At 38.8% G+C, this 26,230-nt stretch overlaps 1 protein-coding gene across 1 annotated transcript in view; it reads right to left on the reverse strand.

Moving 5' to 3' along the window:
• VAMP7 (vesicle associated membrane protein 7) overlaps positions 1–26,230 on the reverse strand; it is a 67,943-nt gene that overhangs the window by 17,492 nt on the left and 24,221 nt on the right. The window contains exon 5 of the mRNA XM_059050514.2: positions 17,620–17,710. Coding sequence (XP_058906497.1) covers positions 17,620–17,710 — 91 coding nt within the window. The remainder of the gene's footprint in view (positions 1–17,619; positions 17,711–26,230) is intronic.

Genomic DNA, 26,230 nt, shown 5'->3' on the forward strand with positions numbered 1-26,230 from the left:
CAAGGCAAGAAAGATGTTGGAAGAGAGATACTATTAAAAAGAAATTATTCTGGCACTTGTCAAAAATGGTAAGAAAGACTTTATTCAAGACTATTGCAATAGGGGTCAAGATTAGTGGAATAGGGGAGACTGAGCTCAACTCTGAATATAACAAGGACAAGTGATGTCAGCATCATAGTGGCATAAAATATTCCTTTTTGTCCCCCCTTTTAAACAACTAGTTAGGCATCCATCCACGAACAAAAGTCCCTCTGTTAAAGTTCTGGGATCCAGATATGCCAAGGGACCTGGGAGGAGTCTCATCCACCTGTGCATCAGTAATAGGCAGAAAGACCATTGTATGAGCTATGGAATCAGCAGGACTGCTGAACCTGCCCCAACCCCTCTTGGCCATGGTTGGGTTGGGGAAAACCTGAAGAGTACTGACTTGAGCAGGCACCCAAGGACAAAAGAGAATTTGTAGAACTCCAGCCTTGCTGAGGGAAGATTCCAGCATGCTACTCGAGCAAAACAAAACAAAACAAATTTGAGGCTGGGACCTCCATGACTGGGGGAAAGGGGAAGGGAAGAAATCAGGAAAGAAGCAGGTAAGTATATCAATATTAAAGGGATATAGTTCCTGATGACTGTGTTCAGGACTTCAGTGGAAAGTCCATCCGTGAGCTTCTGGTAAACGCTCACCCAATGATCCCCTCACCAGTCCCACAGTCACCCCCAATGCCCAGAGTGCAAGACTCACACCTCCCCCCACTCTCCGGCCAGCTCCTTATATGTGCTCCTGAGTTCAGTGGCAAGAGCAAGCTCCAATAAAATAAATGCTCTCAAAATATCTGACCAGGGTCTATGTGAAGGGGAGAAACCAAAAACTGGAACTGTAGTGTTACCTTCTGAAAAACAAAAGAGAGGTTTCTAGCAGACATCCTGGTGAGCTGTAAGACCAGACAAGACATAAAAGCTTAATAATTATGCCACAAGAGGGAACAAGAAGCATGGAGCAGGTATATCCATGCAAGGTCAGGGAAAACCCCAGATATAACAGGACGTATGAACAGTATTTCCCACCTGAAGGCAATTAGCAAAGTTTTGAGGAGGTGTCTGCGACTTCATATGTGAAAGCAGTGACACAAAACTCCAAGGAACATGAAGAATCAAGGAAACATGATATTACCAAAAGGTAATATTCACCAGTAACCAAAATCAAAGACACGAAATTTTAGGATCTAGCTGATAAAGAATTCAAAATAGCAGTTTTTAAAAAATTTTTATTTATTTATTTTTAGCTGTGTTGGGTCTTCGTTTCTGTGCATGGGCTTTCTCTAGTTGTGGCGAGCGGGGGCCACTCTTCATCGCGGTACGCGGGCCTCTCACTGTCGCGGCCTCTCTTGCTACAGAGCACAAGCTCCAGACGTGCAGGCTCAGTAGTTGTGGCTCACGGGCCTAGTTGCTCCGCAGCATGTGGAATCTTCCCAGACCAGGGCTTGAACCCGTGTCCCCTGCATTGGCAGGTGGATTCTCAACCACTGTGCCACCAGGGAAGCCCAAAATAGCAGTTTTGAGGAAACCAAAAGAGCAGCAAGAGAACACAGAAAGACAATTCAACGGAATCAGGAAAACAGTACATGAACAAAATCTGAAATTTAATAAAGAGATAGAAATCATGGAAAACAACCAAACAGAAATTCTGGAGCTGAAGAATTCAATGAGTAAAATGAAAAATGCAATAGAGAGCATCTATCTCAGAGTAGACTGAGTGGAAGATAGATTAAATGAGTTAAAGGATAGGAAATTTGAAATCAGAGGATAACAAAGAAAAAATAATGAAAAAGAGTGATTTAGAAAGCCTATGTGATCTATAGGACTCCATAAAACATACAAATATTATAATAACTGGGGTTCCAGAAGGAAAAGAGAGGGATAAAAAGCAGAAAAGTTATTAAAGATATAATAGCTGAGAACTTCCCAAACTCAAGAAAAGACTGGGACATCCAAATTCATGATGCTAATCACCCTATTATCTCAATGCAAAAAGACCTTCTTAAGATAAATTACAATGAAACTGTCAAAGATCAAAGATAAAGAGAAATTCCTAAAAGCAGCCAGAGGAAAAAGATTGTGACCTACAAAAGAACCCCCATTAGGTTATCAGCAGTTTTCTCAGCAGAAACCCTACGTGCCAGGAGAGAGTGGAATGACATATTCAAAATGCTGAAAGAAAAAAACTGTCAGCCAAGAATACTCTATATGGAAAAGTTATCCTTCAGATATGAAGGAGAAATAAAGATGTTCCCAGACAAACATAAGCTGAGGGATTTCATCACCATCAGACCTGCAATGCAAGAAATGCTGAATGGAAAAGATGCTAATTAGTGAAATGAAAACATGAAAGTATATAATACATGGGTAAAGGTAAGTATGCAGATTTAGAACACTCTAATTCTGTAATAGGATGGTGTGTTAACCACAACTACAGTATAAAGGTTAAAGCAAAAGAGTATTAAAAATAACTACAGCTACTGGAGAGGAGTCAAGTTGGTGGAATAGGAGGACGTGGAATTTGTCGCTCCTCACAAGTACATCAAGAATACATCTACAAATGGAACAATTCTCATAGAGCACCTGCTGAACATTAGCAGAGGACTTCAGACAACCTAAAAGGACAAGAAAAATCCCCTCAAAACCAGCTAGGATGAAAGAAAGAAGAAAAAAAAGAAAAGATGAATCAAAACAGGGACCAGCAATCTGGCGGGAAGCTGAAGGTGAGGGGAGGTCCCCACACTCAGAAAAACTCCCTCACAGTGGGGAAATCAGCTGGGACAGAAACGGACTTTTGGGGGATCAAAGGAGAATGCAGTGGACACTCTGTGGAACGCAGGACAAAGACTGCATGCATGGTCTACACTGCAGCTCTGCACATTCTGGCCTGAGTCGTGAGTTGCCTGTTGCGGAGGGGAGCTGGGTGCTGGAAAGTGGGGTTTGGAGTGTGGACCCAGGGAGGGGACAGCTGTTGGCTGTGAAAAGACAGCCTGAAGGGACAGGAGTAAGGAGCTCCACAACCGGGAAAGTCTGTGGAAAAAGCCCAGGATACCATAGAAGCAAGGTGTCATTGTTCAGTGGTGCGTGAGGGGTGGAGCCGCCACTACAACCCCTTTTCCCACCTGCCAGCTTCTTCAGCCTCTGCAGGCACTGAGAAGGGCTCCCATCTGAGCAGGACCACTTGTCCCTCGAGCTGGGGTCTCTGCCTGTGGGCTCTGGGGGACTGAGCGCTGCACACCCCAAAGCCTCCTTGGGAATCAGCTCTGGGCACCCCCTGCCTGCCTGGGACAAAAGTCTGTCAATGGTGGCGGGGTCTGAGAACTAAAGTGTGGGGTTGGGAGAATGGGTCTGGGGAGAGGAATGCTGCTGGCTGTGTGGATACAGCAGAGGGGACAGGAGCGAGGGGATGTGTGGCTGGGAATGCCCCTAGAGGAAGTGTGGCCTGCCTGGAAAGTGAGGTGCCATTGTTGAGAGACACGTGGGGGGCAGGGGCCCCCCCACATTCCAGCTCCTGCCTCCGCAGGCACTGAGAGGGACTCTCAGCAGAGCAAGTGCGCCAGTCTGTTGCAACTGCCTGCTGGTTCTGCCACCACAGGCAATTTGCACACAGCCCAATTGTGGCCACTGTACCCCTCCCAGGCCTGAGTAAGTGTGCCGAAAGCAGCCACTGCTTTCGCTCCCTCTCACCGGGGCAAGGAACAGATGCCTGAGGGTGATGCACACGCAGAGGTGGGGTCAAAACCAAAGCTGAGGCCCAGGGACAGTGCGACTAAGGAAGAGGAATGGAAATCTTTCTGTGCAGCTGCGCAAGCCATGGATTAAATCCCTGAGATTGGCTTGCTAAATCCTGCATCTGTGGAATACTGGGGTAGACAATGAGTGTTCCACAACTGAGACCAGTCTAGCCTTTGAAGCAGTGGACTCTGGGGACAAGGAGTCTGGCCAGGTCAGAGTCTGAGCTGGCCCCACAGTACCCACAGCAGGTCCCGAGGCCTAACTAGAGGTATTGGAAGGCCTCCTGGGGAGACAGGGATTGGCTCTGGCTCACTGTGAGGGCAAGGACACTGACAGAGGAGTCCCCAGAAAAATATACTTATTACTATTATTTTTTTGTTTGTTTCATTTTGTTAAGTTGTTGGTGCTGTTGCTTTTATTATTTTTTACCTTTTTATTCTTTCTTTTTATTTAAAAAGAACTTTTTAATATATATATTTTTAAATTTTTACTTTACTTTTTTGTTGTTTTGTGGGTTTTTTCTTGTTTTTTTCTTTCCCTTTTATTTTTTATTGTTTTTATGTCTCTGTTTTGTTTTCTTCACTTTTTTTGCTGTTTGCTTTCTGTTTTAGTTTTTTCATTTTTTTGTTTTTGTTAGTTTAGTCCTTATGGACTATTCTCATCTTTGAATTCCTTTGTTTGTTTGTGCTCTTGTTTTGATTTTCTTTTCTTTTCTTTTTTCTGTGTGTGTGTTTGTTGTGTTGCTGCTGCTGCTATTTGTCTTGGATTTTGTTTGTCTGTTTGTTTTCTTTTCTATTTTTCCTTTTTTCTCTGGCCGCTCTGTGAAGCTTGCGGGCTCTTGGCTCCCTGGCCAGGGGTCGGGCCTGGGCCTCTGGGGTGGGAGCACCAACTCCAGGACACTGGACCGCCAGAGAATCCCTGGGTGCAGGAAATATTAATCGGTGCATGTGCTCCTGGAGGTATCCACATAAACACCAGGAACCAGCCCCACACAACTGCCTGCAGGCTCCAGTGCTGGACACCTCACACCAAACAACCAACAGGAGAGAACCACAGCCCCACCCATCAGCAGACAGACTGCCTAAAGTTGTACTAAGCTCACAGAAACCCCAAAACACACCATCTGACGTGGCCCTGCCCTAAGAGGGAAAAAACTCAGTTCCACCCACCAGAGCACAGGCACCAGTCCCTTCCACCAGGAAGCCTACACAAGCCCCTGAACCAACTTCACTCACTAGGGGGCAGACAACAGAAGCAAGAGGAATTACCACCCCGCAGCCTGCAGAAAGGAGACCATAAACACAGTAGGTTAGACAAAATAAGACGACAAACAAATATGTTGCAGATGAAGGAACAAGGTAAAAGCCCACAAGACCAAATAAATGAAGAGGAGATAGGAAATCTACCTGAAAAATAATTCAGAGTAATGACAGTAAAGATGATCCAAGATCTTGAAAACAAAATGGAGGAAAGGATAGAGGAGATACAAGAAATGTTTAACAAGCACCTAGAAGAACTAAAGAACAAACAATCAGTGATGAACAACACAATAACTGAAATAAAAAATATACCAGAAAGAATTAACAGCAGAATAACTGAGGCAGAAGAATGGAGAAGTGAGCTGGAAGATAGAATGGTGGAAATAACTGCCATGGAGAAGAATAAAGAATGAAAAGAAATGAAGACAGCCTAAGAGACCTCTGGAACAACACTAAACATGCCAACATTTGAATTACAGGGATCTGAGAAGAAGAGAAAGGGAAAGGTCCTGAGAAAATATGTGAAGAGACTGTAGTTGAAAACTTCCCTAACGTGGGAAAGGAAATAGTCAATCAAGTCCAGGAAGTGCAGAGAGTCCCATACAGGATAAACCCAAGGAGAAAAACACCAAGACACATATTAATCCATCCAACTAACAAAAATTAAATACAAAGAAAAACTATTAAATGCAGCAGGGGAAAATCAAGAAATAACCTACAAGGGAATCCCCATAAGGTTATCAGCTTATTTTTCAGCAGAAACTGCAGGCCAGAAGGGTGTGGCAGGACATATCTCAAGTGGTGAAAGGGGAAAACCTACAACCAAGATTACTCTACTCAGTGAGGATCACATTCAGATTCAATGGAGAAATCAAAAGCTTTACAGACAAGCAAAAGCTAAGAGAATTCAGCACCAACAAACCAGCTTTACAGCAAATGCTAAAGGAACTTCTCTAGGTGGGAAACACAAGAGAAGGAAAAGACCCACAAGAACAAACCCAAAACAATTAAGAAGATGGTAACAGGAACATACATATCTATAACTACCTTAAGTGCAAATGGATTAAATGCTCCAACCAAAAGACACAGACTAGATGAATGAATTCAAAAACAAGACCCGTATATATGCTGTCTACAAGAGACCCACTTCAGACACAGAAACACATACACACTGAAAGTGAGGGTATGGAAAAAGATATTCCATACAAATGGGAATCAAAAGAAAGCTGGAGTGGCAATACTCATATCAGAAAAGATAGACTTTAAAATAAAGACTATTATAAGAGATAAGGAAGGACACTATATAATGATCAAGGGATTGGTCCAGGAAAATATAACAACTGTAAATATTTATACACCCAACATAGGTGCATGTCAGTACATAAGGCAAATGCTAACAGCCATAAAAGGGGAAACTGACAGTAACACAATAATAGTGGAGGACTTTAACACCCCACTTACACCAATGGACAGATCATCCAGACAGAAAATAAATAAGGAAACACAAGCTTTAAATGATACAATAGACCACATAGACTAAATTGATATTTATACGACATTCTACCCAAAAGTGGCAGAATACACTTTCTTCTCTAGTGCTCATGGAACATTCTCCAGGATAGATCACATCTTGGGTCATAGTCAAGCCTCAGTAAATTTAAGAAAACTGAAATCATATCAAGCATCTTTTCTGACCACAACACTATGAGACTAGAAATACATTACAGGAAAAAAAAACACTAAAAAATACAAACACATAGAGGCTAAACAATGTTACTAAATAACCAAGAGATCACTGAAGAAATCAGAGGACATCAAAAAATACCTAAAGACAAATGACAATGAAAACACAATGACCCAAAACCTATGGGATGCAGCAAAAGCAGTTCTAAGGAGGAAGTTTACAGCAATACAATCCTACCGCAAGAAACAAGAAAAATCTCAAATAAACAAGCTAACCTTACACCTAAAGCAACTAGAGAAAAAACAAACAAAACCCAAAGTTAGTAGAAGGAAAGAAATCATAAAGATCAGAGCAGAAATAAATGACATAGGGCTTCCCTGGTGGCGCAGTGGTTGAGAGTCCGCCTGCCGATGCAGGAGACACGGGTTCGTGCCCTGGTCCGGGAAGATCCCACATGCCGCGGAGCAACTAAGCCCGTGAGCCATGGCCGCTAGGCCTGCGCGTCCGGAGCCTGTGCTCCGCAACGGGAGAGGCCACAACAGTGAGAGGCCCGCATACCGCAAAAAAAAAAAAAAAAAAGAAATAAATGACATAGAAATGAAGAAAACAATAGCAAAGATCAATGAAACTAAAAGCTGGTTCTTTGAGAAGATAAAGAAAATTGATAAACCTTTAGCCAGACTCATCAAGTAAAAAAGGGAGAGGATCCAAATCAATAAAATTAGAAATGAAAAATGAGAAGATACAATTGACACCACAGAAATACAGAGGATCATGAGACTACTACAAGCAACTCTATGCCAATAAAATGGACAACCTGGAAGAAATGGACAAATTCTTAGAAAAGTACAACCATCCAAGACTGAACCAGAAAGGAAAAGAAAATATGACCAGACAAATCACAAATAATGCAACTGAAGTTGTGATTAAACATCGTCCAACAAACAGAAGTCCAGGACCAGATGGCTTCACAGGCGAATTCTATCAAACATTTAGAGAAGAGCTAACACCTATACTTCTCAAACTCTTCAAAAAACACTGCAGAGGCTGGAACACTCCCAAACTCACTCTACGAGGCCACCATCACCCTGACACCAAAACCAGACAAAGATACCACAAAAAAGAAACTTACAGGCCAATATCACTGATGAACACAGACTCAAACATCCTGAACAAAATACCAGCAAACAGAATCCAACAACACATTAAAAGGATCATACACCATGACCAACTGGGATTTATACCAGGGACGCAAGAGCATCTCAATAGATGCAGAAAGGGATTTTGACAAAATTCAACACCCATTTACGATAAAAACTCTCCAGAAAGTGGGCATAGGGAGAACCTACCTCAACGTAACAAAGGCCATATATGAAAAACCCACAGCAAACATCATTCTCAATGGTGAAAAACTGAAAGCATTTCCTCTAAGATCAGGAACAAGACTAGGATGTCCACTCTCGCCACTATTATTCAGCATAGTTCTGGAAGTCCTAGCCATGGCAATCAGAGAAGAAAAAGAAATAAAAGGAATCTAAATTGGAAATGAAGAAGTAAAACTGTCACTGTTTGCTGATGACATGATACTGTACATAGAAATTCCTAAAGATGCCACCAGAAAACCCCTAGAGCTAATCTGTGAATTTGGTAAAGTAGCAGGATACAAAATTTATACGCATAAATCTCTTGCATTCCTATACACTAACAACAAGAAATCAGAAGGAGAAATCAAGAAAACAATCCCATTTACCATTGCAACAAAAGAATAAAATACCCAGGATAAACCTACCCAAGGAGGCAAAAGACCTGTATGCAGAAAACTATAAGATATTGATGAAAGAAATCAAAGATGACAAAAACAAATGGAGAGATATACTGTGTCCTTAGATTGGAAGAATCAATATTTTGAAAATGACTATACGATGCAAAGCAATCTACAGATTCAATGCAATCCCTATCAAATTACCAATTGTATTTTTCACAGAACTACAACAAAAAAGTTCACCATTTCTATGGAAACAAAAAAGACCCCAAATAACCAAAGCCATCTTGAGAAAGAAAAACGGAGCTGGAGGAATCAGGCTCCCTGACTTCAGACTATACTACAAAGCTACCGTAATCAAGACAGTATGGTACTGGCACAAAAACAGAAATATAGATCAATGGAACAGGATAGAAAGCCCATAGATAAACTGACACACCTATGGTCATCTAATCTATGACAAAGGAGGCAAAAATATACAATGGAGAAAAGACAGCCTCTTCAATAAGTGGTGCTGGGAAAACTAGATAGCTACATGTAAAAGAATGAAATTAGAACACTCCCGAACACCATACACAAAAATAAACTCAAAATGGATTTGAGATCTAAATGTAAGGCCAGACACTATAAAACTCTTAAGAGGAAAACACAGGCAGAACATTCTTTGACATAAATCACAGCAAGATCCTTTTTGACCCACCTCCTAGAGTAATGAGAATAAAAACAAAAATAAGCAAATGGGACCTAATGAAACTTAAAAGTTTTTGCACACCAAAGGAAACCATAGACAAGATGAAAAGCCAGCCCTCAGAACAGGAGGAAATATTTGCGAACGAAGCAACTGACAAAGGATTAATCTCCAAAATATACAAGCAGCTCATTGCAGCTCAATATAAAAAAAATCAAACAACCCAATCAAAAAATGGGTTGATGACCTAAATAGATATTTCTCCAAAGAAGACATACAGATGGCCAAGAGGCACATGAAAGGATGATCAACATCACTAATCATTAGAGAAATGCAAGTCAAAACTACAATGAGGTATCACCTCACACCAGTTAGAACGGCCATCGTCAAAAAATCTACAAACAATAAATGCTGGAGGGGGTGTGGAGAAAAGGGAACCCTCATGCACTGTTGGTGGGAATGTAAAGTGATACAGCCACTATGGAAAACAGTATGGAGGTTCCATAGAAAACTAAAAACAGAACTATCATATGACCCAGCAATCCCACTACTGGGCATATACCCTGAGAAAACCATAATTCAAAAAGAGACATGTACCCCAGTGCTCATTGCAGCACTATTTACAATAGCCAGCACATGGAAACAACCTAAGTGTCAACTGAAAGATAAAGAAGATGTGGTACATATTTACAATGAAATATTGCTCAGCCATTAAAAGGAATGAAATTGGGTCATTTGTAGAGACGTGGATGGACCTAGAGAGTGTCATACAGAGTGAGTAAGTCAGAAAGAGAAAAACAAATATCGTATATTAACACACATATGTGGAATCTAGAAAAATGGTATAGATGATCTTATTTGTAAAGCAGAAACAGAGACACAGACATAGAGAACAAATGTATGAATACCAAGGGGGAAAGTGGAGGAGGGGGTGAGGAAACTGAAATTGACACATATACATTATTGATACTATGTATAAAATAGACAACAAATGAGAACATACTGTACAGCACAGGGAACTCTACTTACTGCACTCTGGTGACCTAAATGGGAAGGAAATCCCAAAAAAGAGGCAATATATGTGTATGTATAACTGATTCATTTTGCTGTACAGTAGAAACTAATACAACATTGTAAAGCAACTATACTCCAATAAAAACTAATTAAAAAACTAGAGCTACTATAATTTGTTAATGAATGCACAATATAAAAAGAGGTAAAGTGTGATGTCAAAAAGATAAAATAGGGATAGTAAATGGGTGGAGCTTTGTATGCAAAGTTAAGTTGCTATCAGCTTAAAATGGACTATTTTATCTATAAGAGCCTTTATGTAAGCCTAATGGAAACCACAAAACAAAAATCTATATTAGATTCACAAAAGACAAAGAAAGGGGAAATAGAGGACACAACCACGGAAAATCACCAATTTAAAAAGGTAAGCAGAAGTAGAGGGAAATAGGAACAATGAAACTATAAAATAGGCAGAAAGCAATGAATGAAATGTAATTATAGTAAGTCCTTTCATATCAATAATTACTCAAACTGTAAATGGATTGAATTTACCAATCAAAAGGCACAGAGTGGTTGGACAGATAAAAAAACAAGACTCAACTATATGCTGCCTACAAGAGACTCACTCCAGATTTAAGTCCACACACAGGCTCAAAGTGAAGGGATAGAAAAAGATACTCCATGCAAGTAGAAACCAAAAGAAAGTGGGTATAACTATATTTATATCACACAAAATAAGACCATACACCAAAAATGGTAACAAAAGACAAATAAGGTCATTATAAAATAATAAAGTGGTCAATTCATTAAGAAGATATAACAATCAATGATATGCTCACATGATATCAGAGCAGCTAATTATCTTAGGCAAATACTAAAAGATCTGAAGGAAGAAATAGACAATACAATATTAGGGGACTTCAATACCCCACTTAGCAATGGATAGATCATCCAGACAGAAAATCAAAAAAGAAACATTGGACTCAAAACACACATTAGACCAAGTAAACCTAACAGACATGTACAAAACAATTCATCCAACAGCAGCAGAATACACAATCTTCTCAATTGCACACAGAACATTCTCCAGGATAGATCATCTGACAGGACACAAAACAAGTCTTAACTAACTCAAGAGGATTGAAATCATACTATCTTTTTTGTCCACAATGGTATGAAACTAGATATCAACAATAAAAGGAAAGCTAGAAAATCTACAAATATGTGGAAATCAAATAGCACACTCCTGAACAACCAATGGGTCAAAGAATAAATCAAAATGGAAATAAAAAATATCCTGAAACAAGTGAAAATGGAAAGACAACACACTAAAACCTACAGGATGCTGCAAAAACAGTCTCAAAGGGAAATTTATAGTGATAAATGCATATATTAAGAAAATAGAAACATCTCAAATAAACAACCTAACTTTACACTTCAAGGAACTTGAAAAAGAACAAAGTAAGCCCAAAGTTAGCAGAAGAAAGGAAATAACAAAAATCATGGTGGAAATAACTGAAATAGAGACCAGAAAAACAATAGAAAATATCAGCAAAACTAAGAGCTGGTTTTCTGAAAAGATAAACAAAATTGACAAAGCTTTGGGTAGACTAAGAAAAAAAGAGGACCCAAATAAATAAAATCAGAAATGAAAGAGAAGATATCACAACTGATAGCTCATAATGATAGCTCAGAAATACAAAGGGCCATAAGAGATTACTATGAAAAGTTATATGCCAACAAACTGGATAACCTAGAAGAAATGAATATATTACTAGAAACATACAACCTACCAAGACTAAATCAGAAAGTAATAGAAACTCTGAAGATTCTAATAATGAACAAAGAGACTGAATCAGTAATCAAAAGCCTCCCAACAGAGAAAAGCCCAGTACCAAATGGCTTCACTGGTGAATTCTACCAAACATTTAAAGGAAAGTTAATGCCAATTCATCTCAAACTCTTTGAAAAAAACTGAAGAGGAGGAAATACTTCCAAATGCATTTTACAAGGCCAACATTACCCTGATACCAAAGCCAGATAAGGACACTATGAGAAAACAAAACTAGACCAATATTCCTGATGAATATAGGTGCAAAAATTCTCAAAAAATATTAGCAAATTGAATTCAACAACACATCAAAACAATCATACACCAACTAGGTGGGATTTATCCCTGGGATACAAGGATAGTTTGATATACACAAATCAATACATGTGATATACCACATTAATAGAATGAAAGATAAATATTTATGATCATCTCAATAAATGGGGAAAAGACATTTGACAAAATTCAGCAAAATTTCATGACAAAAACTCTCAACAAACTGAATATTGAAGGAGTTTACTTCAACATAATAAAGGCCATTATGTCAGACCCATAGCTTAACATCATACTCAATGATGAAAGATTGAAAGCTTTTCCTCTAAGATCAGGAACTAGGCAAGGGTGCCCACTCTCATCACTATTATTCATAAAATACTAGAAATCCTAGCTAGAGCAATCAGGCAAGACAAAAAATAAAATGCATCCAAATTGGAAAGGAAGAAGCAAAATTGCCATTATTTAAGATGATATGATATTATACATAGAAAATCTTAAAAGATTCAACCAAAAAAACTGTTAAACTAATCAATGAATTCAATCAAGTTGTGGGATATAAAGTCAACATACATCAGTTGTTTCTATATAATAACAAAATATCAACAAAAGTAATAAAACTATCCCAATCACAATACCATAAAAAATAATAAAATATTTAGGAATAAACTTAACCAAGGAAGTGAAGAGCTGTGTGATAAAAACTACAAAACTTTGATGAAAGAAATTAAAGAATATATAAACAAATGGAAATATATCCCATGTTCATGGATCAGAAAAATTGATATTGTTAAAATATTCATAGTACCCAAAGTCATCTACAGATTCAATGCAATCTCTATCAAAATTCCAATGGAATTTTTGACGGAAATAGAAAAAACAATCCTAAAATGTATATGAAACCACAAAAGATCCCAAATAGCCATAGTAATCCTGAGAAAGAAGAACAAGGCCAAAGGCATTACACTTCCTGATTTCAAACTATACTATAAAGCTATAGTAATTAAAACAGTATTACTGGCAAAAATAGATATATGGACCACTGGAACAAAATAGAGAGACCAGAAATAAACCCCACATATAGAGTGAACTAAGATTTGACAAGGGAGTCAAGAACACTCAATGGGGAAAGGATCGTCTCTTCAACAAATGGTGTTGGGAAAACCACATGGATAGCCACATGCAGAAAATTGAAATTGGACCCCTATATATATCACTCAAAAAATTAACTTGAAATGGATTAAAGACTTAAATGTAAGACCTGAAACCAATAAAATACCTAGAAGAAAATATAGGGAAGAAAGTTCTTGACATTGGTCTTTGCAATGATATTTAGCATACCAAAAGCACAAGCAACAAAAGCAAAATCAACAAGTTGGACTACATCAAACTACAGAGCTTCTGCACAGGAAAAGAAACAATCAACAAGATGAAAAGGTAACTTATAGAAAGGGAGAAAATATTTACAAACCATATATTGGATAAGGGTTTATCATCTGAAATATATAAAGAATACAACTCAATAACAAAAAAACCCAAACAATCGGATTAAAAAATGGGCAGAGGAACTGAATAGAATTTTTCCAAAGAAGATATACAAATGGCCAACAGGTACATTAAAAGATGCTCAAGGGCTTCCCTGGTGGCGCAGTGGTTGAGAATCCGCCTGCGGATGCAGGAGACACGGGTTCGTGCCCTGGTCCGGGAAGATCCCACATGCCGCGGAGCAACTAAGCCCGTGAGCCATGGCCGCGGAGCCTGTGCGTCCGGAGCCTGTGCTCCGCAACGGGAGAGGCCACAACAGTGAGAGGCCCGCATACCGCAAAAAAAAAAAAAAAAAAAAAAAAAAAAAAAAAAAAAAAAAAAAGATGCTCAACATCACAAGTCAGCAGGAACATGCAAATAAAAACCACAATGAAATATCAACCTCATACTAGTTAGAATGGCTATCATCAAGAAGAAAGAGATAAGTGTTGGTGAGCATATGGAGAAAAGGGAACCCTTATGCACTGCTGGTGGGAATGTAAATTGGTTCAATCACTATGAAAAACAGTATGGAGTTTCCTTAAAAAAATTAAAAATACAACTACCATATATATCTAGCAATTACATTTCTGGGTTTCTATCTGAAGGAAATGAAAGCAGGATATTGAAAGGATATCTGTACTCCCATGTTTACTGCAGCATTATTTCACAACAGCCAAGAAATGGAAACAAGCTAAGTGTCTATCAATGGATGAATGGATAAAGAAGATGTGGTGTATATATATAATGGAATATTATTGAGCCATGAGAAAAATGAAAATCCTGCCATTTGCAACAATAGGGATGGATCTTGAGAGCACCATGCTTAGTGAGATAAGCTAGTCAAAGAAAGACGAATATTGTATGATATTACTCATATGTGGAATCTAAAAATGTGAACCTTATAGAACCAGAGTAGAATGGTGGTTACCAGGGGCTGGGGGGTAAAGGAATTGGGGAGATGTTGTAAAAGGGTACAGACTTGCAACTAGAAGATTAGTAAGTTCTGAACATCTAGTGTACAGCACACTAATTGTAGTCAACAATACTGTATTATATACTTCAAAATTGCTGGGCTTCCCTGGTGGCACAATGGTTGAGAGTTCACCTGCCAATGCAGGGGATGCGGGTTCGTGCCACCGTCCGGGAGGATCCTACATGCCGCAGAGCAGCTGGGCCCGTGAGCCATGGCCACTGAGCCTGCGCGTCCAGAGCCTGTGCTCCACAACGGGAGAGGCCACAACAGTGAGAGGCCCATGTACCGCAAAAAAAAAAAAAATTGCTAAGGCCACATTTTCTATAACTCCATTTATATGAAATGTCCAAAACAAGCAAATCTATACAGAAAGGAGATTAATTGTTGCTTAGGTCTGCAGGTTGAGGGGAAAAGAGGAGTGACTGTAAATGGGTACAGAATTTCTTTTGGGGGTAATGAAAATGTTCTAAAATTGATTGTGGTGATAGTCACACAACTCTGTGGACACAGTAAAAACCATTGGATTGTATACTTTAAATGGGTAAATTGTATGGTGTGTGAATTATATGTCAATAAAGCTGTTAAAAAATCAAAGGGAGATGATTAGAAAGATTTTTGCTACATTTTTGATCTGCTACTTCTGTAATTCTAAACATAAATGTCATTCAAGAGGAGGTGATTAAAAAGGTTCATTTTCTGGAAACATTATGCATCTGCAATAAATACTATTGTAGCAGTTGGCAGCTTCCACTTTTAGGCAAAATAAATATATTTGGTGACCAAAAAAAGAGAAAAATATTAGTAGTTTTTCAATAGGTATATTGAAAGATATATTTAAGAGTTCTCTAGTCTGCATCTGGACCTATATTTAAAACTAAAATCAATGAAAGGAAATCACTTCAAATAACCAAGAGACATACATATTAAGAAATATAAAAATGCTTCCGCCTTTTGATTATTAATCCCATTCCTGGGAACTAATCTCAACAAAATAAGAAAAATATAATAGGCACAGAAACATTTATAACAGTACTGTTACTATAACACAAACTTTAAATCAGTGCTACCTAAGAGTGTTTGCTACTGCTCAACTAAGTCTCCAAGTATGCTGTTCAGTCAAATGGGCATTTTCATAGCAAGATGTTCTCAATGAAGGAAGCACAGCATTGACTTCTATTCTGGAGCAAGCTCCTTATCTGGTTATAAAACAGCACTCTGAGTAATAATGCTCTAAAGACCCAAAGTGTCCAACATAAGGACATAATTGGTAACCTGTGATATAACTCAGAGAAATACTGTACAAGCATAAAGTAGACTAACAGCTAACAATCATTCAGCTCTTACTATGTGCCAGGGACTGTACACAGTGTTTTACATATATTACCTCTTTTATCCTGGTAACCTCGGGTTCTATTACCTCCTTTTTGCAGATTAAGGAATAAAGGTCAGAGAGGTTAGAGGACTGATCAAGGCCTAACAGCAGGTAGGAAGTGAAATCAGGACTCAAACTCAGGCATGTATGACTCCAAATCTTGATTACTCTATTATACTGCCTCCACAAAACTGAATATAAACTATGATTAACTATGTATACATGTGAATAAAAATTTAAAGGAAAGAAAATGTAAATAAAACTTTAGGATGGTGAGACAAAGTAAATTTTTAAAAATGTCTTTTCATAACTTTTAAGTGTTCTAATAATAAATGTAAAAGTAATTCAGGGCTTCCCTGGTTGCGCAGTGGTTGAGAGTCCGCCTGCCGATGCAGGGGACACGGGTTCGTGCCCCAGTCCGGGAAGATCCCACATGCCACAGAGTGGCTGGGTCCGTGAGCCATGGCCACTGAGCCTGTGCATCCGGAGCCTGTGCGTCCGGAGCCTGTGCTCCGCAACGGGAGAGGCCACAACAGTGAAAGGCCCACGTACCGCAAAAAAAAAAAAAAAGTAATTCAATTAGTAAATTCAAAATTATAACTAAATGGACATTTACGAAATGACGTCTCAGTTAAATACCTTGTAAAGCATTTATATACTAATTTTTGTTCAATTTTATATTAAGAATTTATTCTCTGCAAGACATTCCTCTTAGAAGATATATTTAAGAGTGGTTCTATAACTTGAGTATGTACTGGAATACTCTGGAGGGCTTGTGAAAACACAGATTTCCCATTCCAAGAGTTTCTGATTCAGTAGGCTTGGGGTGGGGCCTGAAAATTTGCATTTGTAACAGGTTCCCAGGGGATGCTGATGCTGCTGGCCCAGGGACTACATCGTGAGAACTGGTGCTATTAAAAACTTATCCTAAATCTAAATACCACTGTTATAATCAATTAAAAAATAAACAGTGCATTTCTCTAGATTATTTTAATGTGGTAAATAGGTTCTTGACAAAACACAGTCCAATGGAATTCATGCCATAGTTCATTCTCTTGAAGAATACAACAGTTTTTTGGTCCAATTCTTTTGCAGTCAAGAGCTACAAACCTTCTAAGGAGGTCAAATAGTTATACTTTAAGTGTCTATACTGATGATATCAACTATCTGGGTATTTCCAGCCAAAACTGACTAAATTATTCTAAGTTGCTGAACTGTTTAAGGGTCTTGGAAATTAGTCTCGCTAAGCAAGCTAACAAGTTTAGAATCAATAGTCATAAGTGCTAAAAAGAAACCATCATACAGCAGGCAGTATCATAGGTAAGTAATATCCATATCTCAGCTGACAATTAGCTTCTAATATTAGGAATAAGGAAGTGCTGTTTCAGCCTCTCTAGAATGATTTGACCCCAATCAAGTAATCTATTATCATTTTTGCCCTCATGCATGCGGAGTATGCCATGAAACATACCTATGTTTCTGACCATGATTCCTTTAAGTTCATCCACTTGGGCTTGAGTCTCCATCACTTTATCTAGGCCCTTATTTTCGGAGTGATGCTTCTATAAAAAAATATGATTTAACTCATGATACCCAGACATTATTTACAATATGAAAACAAGAAGAAGAGGAATGACATTGAAGAATGCTATAAAACTGTCTTTATCTTTGGCACAAAGATAGATGTCACTTCATTCAAAAATTGTTACCAAAAATATAGGCAAGCATAAAACTTGCTACCATATGAAATATTAAGTGTTATAGTATAAAAAGATCACCTTATTTTAAATGAAATAAAGCTAAACGTATTATATCAAATATACATCTCAGACTCCTGGGGCAGAAGTAGGATGTTATATAATCTGTGCTCAGACAAGGAAGAAAGGAGAAAAGACTGTAGTGGGGGTAGGGGGAACAGGACAGGGAAAGGGTACTCTAAATTTTTCCCCATTTCTTGGGTATGATGAGGTAGGGACTGGCCCAGCTTCTGAGCACCTGTTCTTGTATCTGTTGGGATCAGAGTATGCGTCCTATTTTCAATGGCTTCTTATAGGATCTAGAAATGTAAGACACTGAAGATAGTATATATTTTGAAATTATCTATAGCAAACAATTGTGGACTGCTTAATACACAATATTCCAGTCACTTCACTGTGCTGAGTGCTTCAAATAGAGGATATTATTTAATCCATGCAAAAACTCTATGACGAAGATGCCATTATTATTACCTCCATTTATAGTCAAGGATCCTGGCACAGATTTGTTTAGAGGTTCACACACACATCTGGAGCTAAAGACAAACCAGCTAAATCGAAAGTTTTGCTGCCAGCTAACCCTATTTACCTTCCCCCCCACCCCCGTGATGAGAACTCTCAGGATTTACTCTCTTAACAATTTTCATACATAACGTAAAGCATTATTAATTATATTTATCATGTTGTCCACTATACCCCTAGTATTTATTTATCTTATAACTGGAAGTTTGTACTTTTTGACTGCCTTCATCCAATTCCCCTTCCCACAACCCCACCTCTCTGATCTCTCTTTCTATGAGTTTGTTTTAAAAGTATAATTGACCTATAACACTACGTTAGTTCCTGTTACACAACATAGTGATTTGATATTTCTACACATTTCAAAACAATCACAACAATAAGTTTAGTTACGATATGTCAAAATTCAAAGATATTACATAGTTATGACTATATTCCCAACATGGCACATTTCATACCTGTGACTCATTTATACTGCAACTGGAAGTCTGTAACTCTTAATCTCCTTCACCTATTCTTTCCTACCCCCAACATTCTCCCCTCGGGCAACCTATTTGTTCTCTGTATCTATAACTCTGTTAATGTTTGGTTAAGTTTGTTCATTTGTTTTGTTTTTTAGATTCCACATATAAGTGAAATCATACAGTGTTTGTCTTTCTCTGACTTACTTCACTTAGCATGATAGCCTCTAGATCCATCCATGTTGTTGCAAATGACAAGATTTCATTCTTTTATATGGCTGAGTAATATTCCTGAGTGTGTGTGTGTGTGTGTGTGTGTGTGTGTGTGATTGTGTGTGTATGCCACATCTTCTTTATCCATTTATCTCTTGATGGGCATTTAGGTTGCTTCTATATCTTGGCTGTTGTAAATAATGCTGCAATGAACATAGAGGTGTTTGTACCTTTTCTAATTACTGCTTTTGTTTTCTTCAGATAAATACCCAGGAGTGGAACTGCTGGATGATACAATAGTTCTATTTTTAACTTTTGGAGGACTCTCCATATTGTTTTCCATAGCGGCTGCACCAATTTACAATCCCATCAACAGTGCAGGAGGGTTCCCTTTTCTCCACATCCTCACCAACACTTGTTATTTATTGCCTTTTTTGAAAACAGCCATTCTGACAAGTGTGAGGTAATATCTCACTGTGGTTTTGATTTGCATTTCCCTGACAATTAGTGATGTTGAGCATCTTTTCGTGTGCCTGTTGGCCATCTGTGTGTCTTCTTTGGAAAGACAGCTATTCAGCTCCTCTGCCCACTTTATAGTTGGTTTGTTTTTTAGATGTTGACGTTCTATCAGTTCTTTGCACATTGTAGATATTAAGCCCTTATCGGATATACTGTTTGCAAATATCTTCTCCCATTCAGTAGGCAGCCTTTTCATTTTGTTGGTAGTTTCCTTCACTGTGCAAAAGCTTTTCAATTTGATAAAGTCCCATTTGTTAATTTTTGGTTTTGTTTCCCTTGCCTGAGACATATCCAAAAAAATATTATTAGTACCAATGTCAAAGAGCATACTGCCTATGTTTTCTTCTAGAAGTTTTATGGTTTCAGGTTTTATATTTAAGTCTTTAATCCATTTTGAATTTATTTTTGTGCATGGTGTGAGAAAGTAGTCCAGTTTGATTCTTTTGCATGTAGCTGTTCAGATTTCCCACACCATTTGGTGAAGAGGGAAAAAAACAGCTTTTTCCCACTATATTCTTACCTCCTTTATCGTAGATTAATTGACCATATAAACATGGGTTCATTTCTGGCCTCTCTGTTCTGTTCCGTTCCATGGATCTATGTGTGTTTTTGTGACAGTACCATGCTGTTTTGACTATTGTAGCTTTGTAGTATAGTTTGAAATCTGGGCGTGTAATACCTCAAGCTTTGTTCTTCTTTCTCAAGATTGTTTTGGCTATTCTGCAACTTCTGTGTCACTATACAAACTTTGGAATTATTTGTTATAGTTCTGTAGAAAATGTCATTGGTATTTTGATAGGTATTGCATTGAATCTGTAGATTGCCTTGGGTAGTATGGTCATTTTTAACAATATAAATTCTTCAAATCCATGAGCACAGTATATCTTTTCATCTGTGTCTTCTTCAATATCTTTCATCAGGGTCTTACAGTTTTCAGAGTACAGGTCTTTTAACTCCTTAGTTAGATGTATTCCTAAGTATTTTATTCTTTTTGATGTGATGGTAAGTGGGATTGTTTTTTAATTTCTCTTTCTGATAGCTTGTTGTTAGTGTATAGAAATGCAACAGATTTCTATATATTAATTTTGTGTCCTGCAATTTTACTGAATTTATTATTTCTAAGTTTTTTTGGCAGTATCTAGGATTTTCTGTATATAGTATCACATCATCTACAAAGAGTGACAGTTTTACTTTCAAATTTGGATTCCTTTTCTTTCTTTTTCATGTCTGATTACTGTGGTTAGGACTTCCAATACCATGTTGAATAAAAGTGGCAAGAGTGGGCACCCTTGTCTTGTTCCTGATCTTAGAGGGTTTCAGCTTTTCACCACTGAGTATGATGTTAACTGTGGGCTTGTCATATATAGCCTTTATTATTTGGGCGTGTGTTCCCCCTTTGTTCAGAGGTTTTATCATAAATCAATGTTGAATTCTGTCAAGCTTTTTCTGCATCTATTTAGATGATCATATGGTTTTTATTCTTCAATTTGTTACCGTGGTATATCACATTCATTTCCAGATACTGAACCATCCTTGCATCTCTGGAATAAATCCCACCTGATCATGGTGTATGATCCTTTTCATGTATTGTTGAATTCGGTTTGTTGAGGATTTCTGAATCTATGTTCATTAGTGATACTGGCCTGTAATTTTATTTGTGATATCTTTATCTGGTTTTGGTGTCAGGGTGATGCTGACCTGTAGAATGAGTTTGGAAGTGTTCCTTGCTCTGCAATTTTTTGGAATAGTTTATGAAGGCCAGGTGTTAACTCTTCTTTAAATGTTTGGTAGAATTCACCTGTGAAGTCATCTGGTCATAGACTTTTGTTTGTTGGAAGTTTTAAAATTACTGACTCAATTTCATTATTGGTAATTGTTCTGTTCATGTTTTCTATTTCTTCCTGGTTCACTCTTGGGAGATTGTACATTTCTAGGAATTTGTCCATTTCTCCTAGGTTGTCCATTTTATTGGCATATAATTGTTCATAGTAGTCTATTATGATGCTTTGTATGTCGGTGGTATCTGTTGTAACTTCTCCTTTTTAATTTCTGATTTTATTGATTTGAGACCTCTTTTTTCTTGGTGAGTCTGGCTAAAGGTTTATCAGTTTTGTTTATCTTATCAAAGAACTAGCTCTTAGATTCATTGATCCTTTCTATTGTTTTCTTAGTCTGTTTCATTTATTTCTGTTCTGATCTTTATGATTTCTTTCCTTCTACTAACTTTGGGTTTTGCTTGTTCTTCTTCTTCTGGCTCCTTTAGGTGTAATGTTAGGTTGAGATTTTTCTTGTTTCCTGAGGTAAGCTTGCATTGCTATAAATGTCCCTCTCTTAGAACTGCTTTTCCTGGATCCTACAGATATTGAATCATTGTGTTTTCATTTTCATTTGTCTCCAGGTATTTTTTAAAATTTCCTCTTTGATTTCGTCAGTGATCCATTGGTTGTTTAGTAGCATATTGTTTAGCCTCCATGTGTTTGTGTCTTTTGCAGTTTTTTTTTTTTTCTTATACTTGATTTCTAGCCTCATAGCATTGTGGTCAGAAAAAAATGCTTGATATGATTTCAATTTTCTTAAATTTGCTGAGGCTTCTTTTGTGGCCTAGCATGTGATCTATCTTGGAGACTGTGCCATGTGCACTTGAAAAGAATGTGTATTCTGCTGATTTTGGATGGAATGTTGTATATATGTCAATTAAGCCCATTTAGGTCTAATGTGTTGTTTAAGGCCAGTGTTTCCTCATTGATTTTCTGTCTGGATGATCTGTCCATTGAGGTAAGTGTGGTGTTAAAGTCTCCTACTGGGCTTCCCAGGTGGCACAGAGGTTAAGAATCCGCCTGCCAATGCGGGGGACATGGGTTCGAGCCCTGGTCCAGGAGGATCTCACACGCTGGGGAGCAACTAAGCCCGTGTGCTACAACTGAGCCTGTGCTCTAGAGCCCGAGAGCCACAACTACTAAAGCCCTCAAGCCTAGAGCCCGTGCTCCACAAGAGAAGCCACTGCAATGAGAAGCCTGCACAACCCAATGAAGACCCAATGCAGCCAAAAGTAAATAAATAAATAAATTTTTTAAAAAGTCTCCTACTATTGTGTTGCCATCAATTTCTCACTTTATGTCTGTTAATATTTGTGTATTTAGGTGCTCCTGTGTTGGGTGCATATATATTTACAATTGTTATATCTTCTTGGATTGATTTCTTTATCATTAAGTAGTCCTTCTCTGTCTCTTGTTACAGACTTTGTTTCAAAGCCCATTTTCTCTGATATAAATATTGCTATCCCAGCTTCCCTTTCATTTCCATTTGCATGGAATACCTTTTTCCATCCCTTCACTTTCTGTTTTTGTCTTCAGATCTGAACTGAGTCTCCCGTAGGCAGTATATATATGGGGGGTCTTGTTTTTGTATCCATTCAGCCACTCTATGTCTTTTGATTGGAGCGTTTAATCCATTTACATTTAATTATTGATAGGTATGTACTTACTGTCATTTTGTTAACTGCTTTTCAGTTGTTTTTATACTTCTTTTTTGTTCTTCTTTTGCTCTCTTCCCTTGTGATTTGATGAGTATCTTAGTGTTATGTTTGGATTCCTTTCCCTTTTTTGTGTATCTAGTATAGATTTTTGGTTTGTGGCTACCATAACTTTTTTTGTGTGTGTGTGGTACACGGCCCTCTCACTGCTGTGGCCTCTCCCATCATGGAGCACAGGCTCCGGATGCGCAGGCTCAGCGGCCATGGCTCACGGGCCCAGCCGCTCCGCAGCATGTGGGATCCTCCTGGACCAGGGCACGAACCTGTGTCCCCTGCATCGGCAGGCGGATTCTCAATCACTGCGCCACCAGGGAAGCCCTACCATAACGTTTATATGTAGCAATCTGTATATACATACGTGATTATTATAAGTTGCTCATCTCTTAAGTTCAAATGCATTTTAACAACCCTGCATTTTTATGCCCCCTCCCACCACATTTACCGTTTTGACATATTTTACATCTTTTTTGTTTTACATATCCTTTATTGTAGTTATAGGTGATTTTACTCCTTTTTCTTGTAATTTTCCTCCTAGCTTTATATGTGGTTGGTTTACTACCTTTACTGTATATTTGCCTTTACCAATGAGATTTTTCCTTTCATAATTTTCCTATTTCTTCTTGTGGCCTTTTCTTTTTTGCTTGGAGAAGCCCCTTTAACATTTCCTGTAAAGCTGGTTTGATGGTGCTGAACTCTTAGCTTTTGCTTATCTGTAAAACTTTTGATTTCTCCATCAAAACTGAATGAAAGCCTTGCTGAGCATCCTTGGTTGTAGGTTTTTCCCTTTTATCACTTTAAATATATTGTGCCACTTCCTTCTAGCCTGCAGGGTTTCTGCTGCAAAGTCAGTTGATAGCCTTATGGGACTTCCCTTGTATGTGACATTTTGCTTTTCCCTAGCTGCTTTTAATATTCTTTCTTTAATTTTTTTGCCATTTAAATTACAATGTCTTGGTGTGGTCCTCTTTGGATTGATCCTGTTTGGGACTCTCTGTGCTTCCTGGACCTAGATATGTTTCTTTCCCCAGGTTAAGGAAGTTTTCAGCTACTATGTTTTCAAATATGTTCTCTGCCCCCTTTTCTCTCTCTTCTCCTTCTGGGACCCCTATTATGCAAATATTAGTACATGTGATGTTGCTTCAGAGGTTTCTTAAACAGTCCTCATTTCTTTTTATTCTTTTTTCTGTTCTGCCTCAGTGATTTCAACTACTGTCTTCCTGCTCACTGATCCGTTCCTCTGTATCATCTAATCCACTGTTGATTCCTTCTAGTGTATTTACTTCAGTTATTGTATTCACCTTTGTTTGGTCATTGTTTATACTTTCTCTTTGTTAAAAAATTCTACCTTCTCACTCTGTTAATCCAATCATCTCCTGGGTTATTTGATCATCTTTACAATCACTACCTTGAGCTCTGTATTTGGTAGATTGCTTATCTCCACTTCACTTAGCTCTTCTTCTGGGATTTTATCTTGTTTCTTCGTTTGGAACATGTTCCTCTGTGCCTTCATTTTTCCTAATTTCCTTTTTTTATTTCTATGTATTTTGTAAGTTGATTACATTTTCTGACCTTGAAGAAGTTGGCCTTTTCTAGGAGATGTCCTATGAGTCCCAGCAGTGCACTTCTCTCTGGTCACCAGAGCTGTATGCTATAGGGATACATGGGCTGTGTGGGTCCTTCTGTTGTGGCTGGCTGACTACTGTGGATAATCTGGTAGGTATGGCTGGCCCCCAGTCTGGTTGGTTGCCAGATCCTGCCTTGTGTGGAGGCTGTCAGCTGCTGGTGGGCAGGGCCAGGTCACAAGGCAGCTGGCTGTAGAGGTTCAGGGGATCCTGGGCTCTCTGGTTGCAATGCCCTGGGGGTCCTGGAGCTGGTGTTGGCCTGCTGATGGGCAGAGTTAGTTTCTGAGGTGGCTGGCTGTGGAGTGTGGGGTGTCCCGAAGTTGGTGTTGGTCTGCTGGCGGGCACAGCCAGTGCCCAGCAGGTCCTAGGGCTAGTGCAGGCACACTGGTGTTCAGGGCCAGGTCCTGGGCCCTTTGTTGGGCAGAGCCAGGTCCCGGAGTAGCTGTAGGCTTAGGGGTTCTTAAGGCAACCAGCCTGCTGGTGGGTGAAGGTGTGTCCCTGCCTGGCTAGTTGCTTGGCTTGAGGTGTCCCAGTACTGGTGCAGATAGGCTGGTGGGCAGGGCCAGGTCCTGGCATTAATATGCTAGAGGGAAGATTCTAAAATGGTGCTTGTGAGCTCCATTAGTAAAGGATGGTAGAACAAGCCCCCCAAAAAGGCTGCCACCAGTGTCTATGTCCCCAGAGTGAGCTCCAGGTGCCTCCTGCCTCTCCAGGAGACACTCCAAGATCAGCAGGTGGGTCTGATCCAGGCTCCTTTCAAATTACTGCTTCTCCTCTGGTTTCCAGAGCATGTGAGATTTTATACATGCCCTTTAAGAGTGGAGTCTATTTCCCACAGCCCTCTGGCACTCCTGAAATTAAGTCCCACTGGCCTTCAAAGCCAAATGTTCTGGGGGCTCATCTTCCCAATGGAGGACCCCAGGGCTGGGGAGCCTCATGTGGGGCTTGGACACCTCACTCCTTGGGGAGAACCTCTGCAATTGTAATTATCCATTTGTGAGTCACCCACCCAGAGGTATGGATCTTGATTATACTGTGTCTCTGCCCCTCTGTCTTACTGTGGTTCCTTCTTTATATCTTCAGTTGTATAAGATCTTTTCTACTAGCCTTCTGATCTTTCTCATCAATAGTTGCTCTGTAAATAGTTATAATTTTGGAGTGCCTACGGAAGGAGGTGAGCTCAGGGTCTTCCTATTCCACCATCTTGGCCACCAACCTGACCCTATTTACTTTCAAATGGGCACTAGTATATATTTTGCTGGTGATGTTTTACATAGCTTCACATATGAATGTTTCCTAGTGGAAGTATGAAACAAACCAACTGATTGAATAATAAAGATTTATAACTATTTAAAGGAACTTCATCCCTACAGGATGCATATTTAGAAGTGTAATCCTCAAAAAGGGCATTAAAAAGGAGAAGTGAAAAGGAACGTATTCAATTACAGTAAGTCTCTTTTTC

Source organism: Kogia breviceps, chromosome X (genome assembly GCF_026419965.1).
Source record: "Kogia breviceps isolate mKogBre1 chromosome X, mKogBre1 haplotype 1, whole genome shotgun sequence".
Taxonomy (NCBI): Eukaryota; Metazoa; Chordata; class Mammalia; order Artiodactyla; family Physeteridae; genus Kogia; species Kogia breviceps.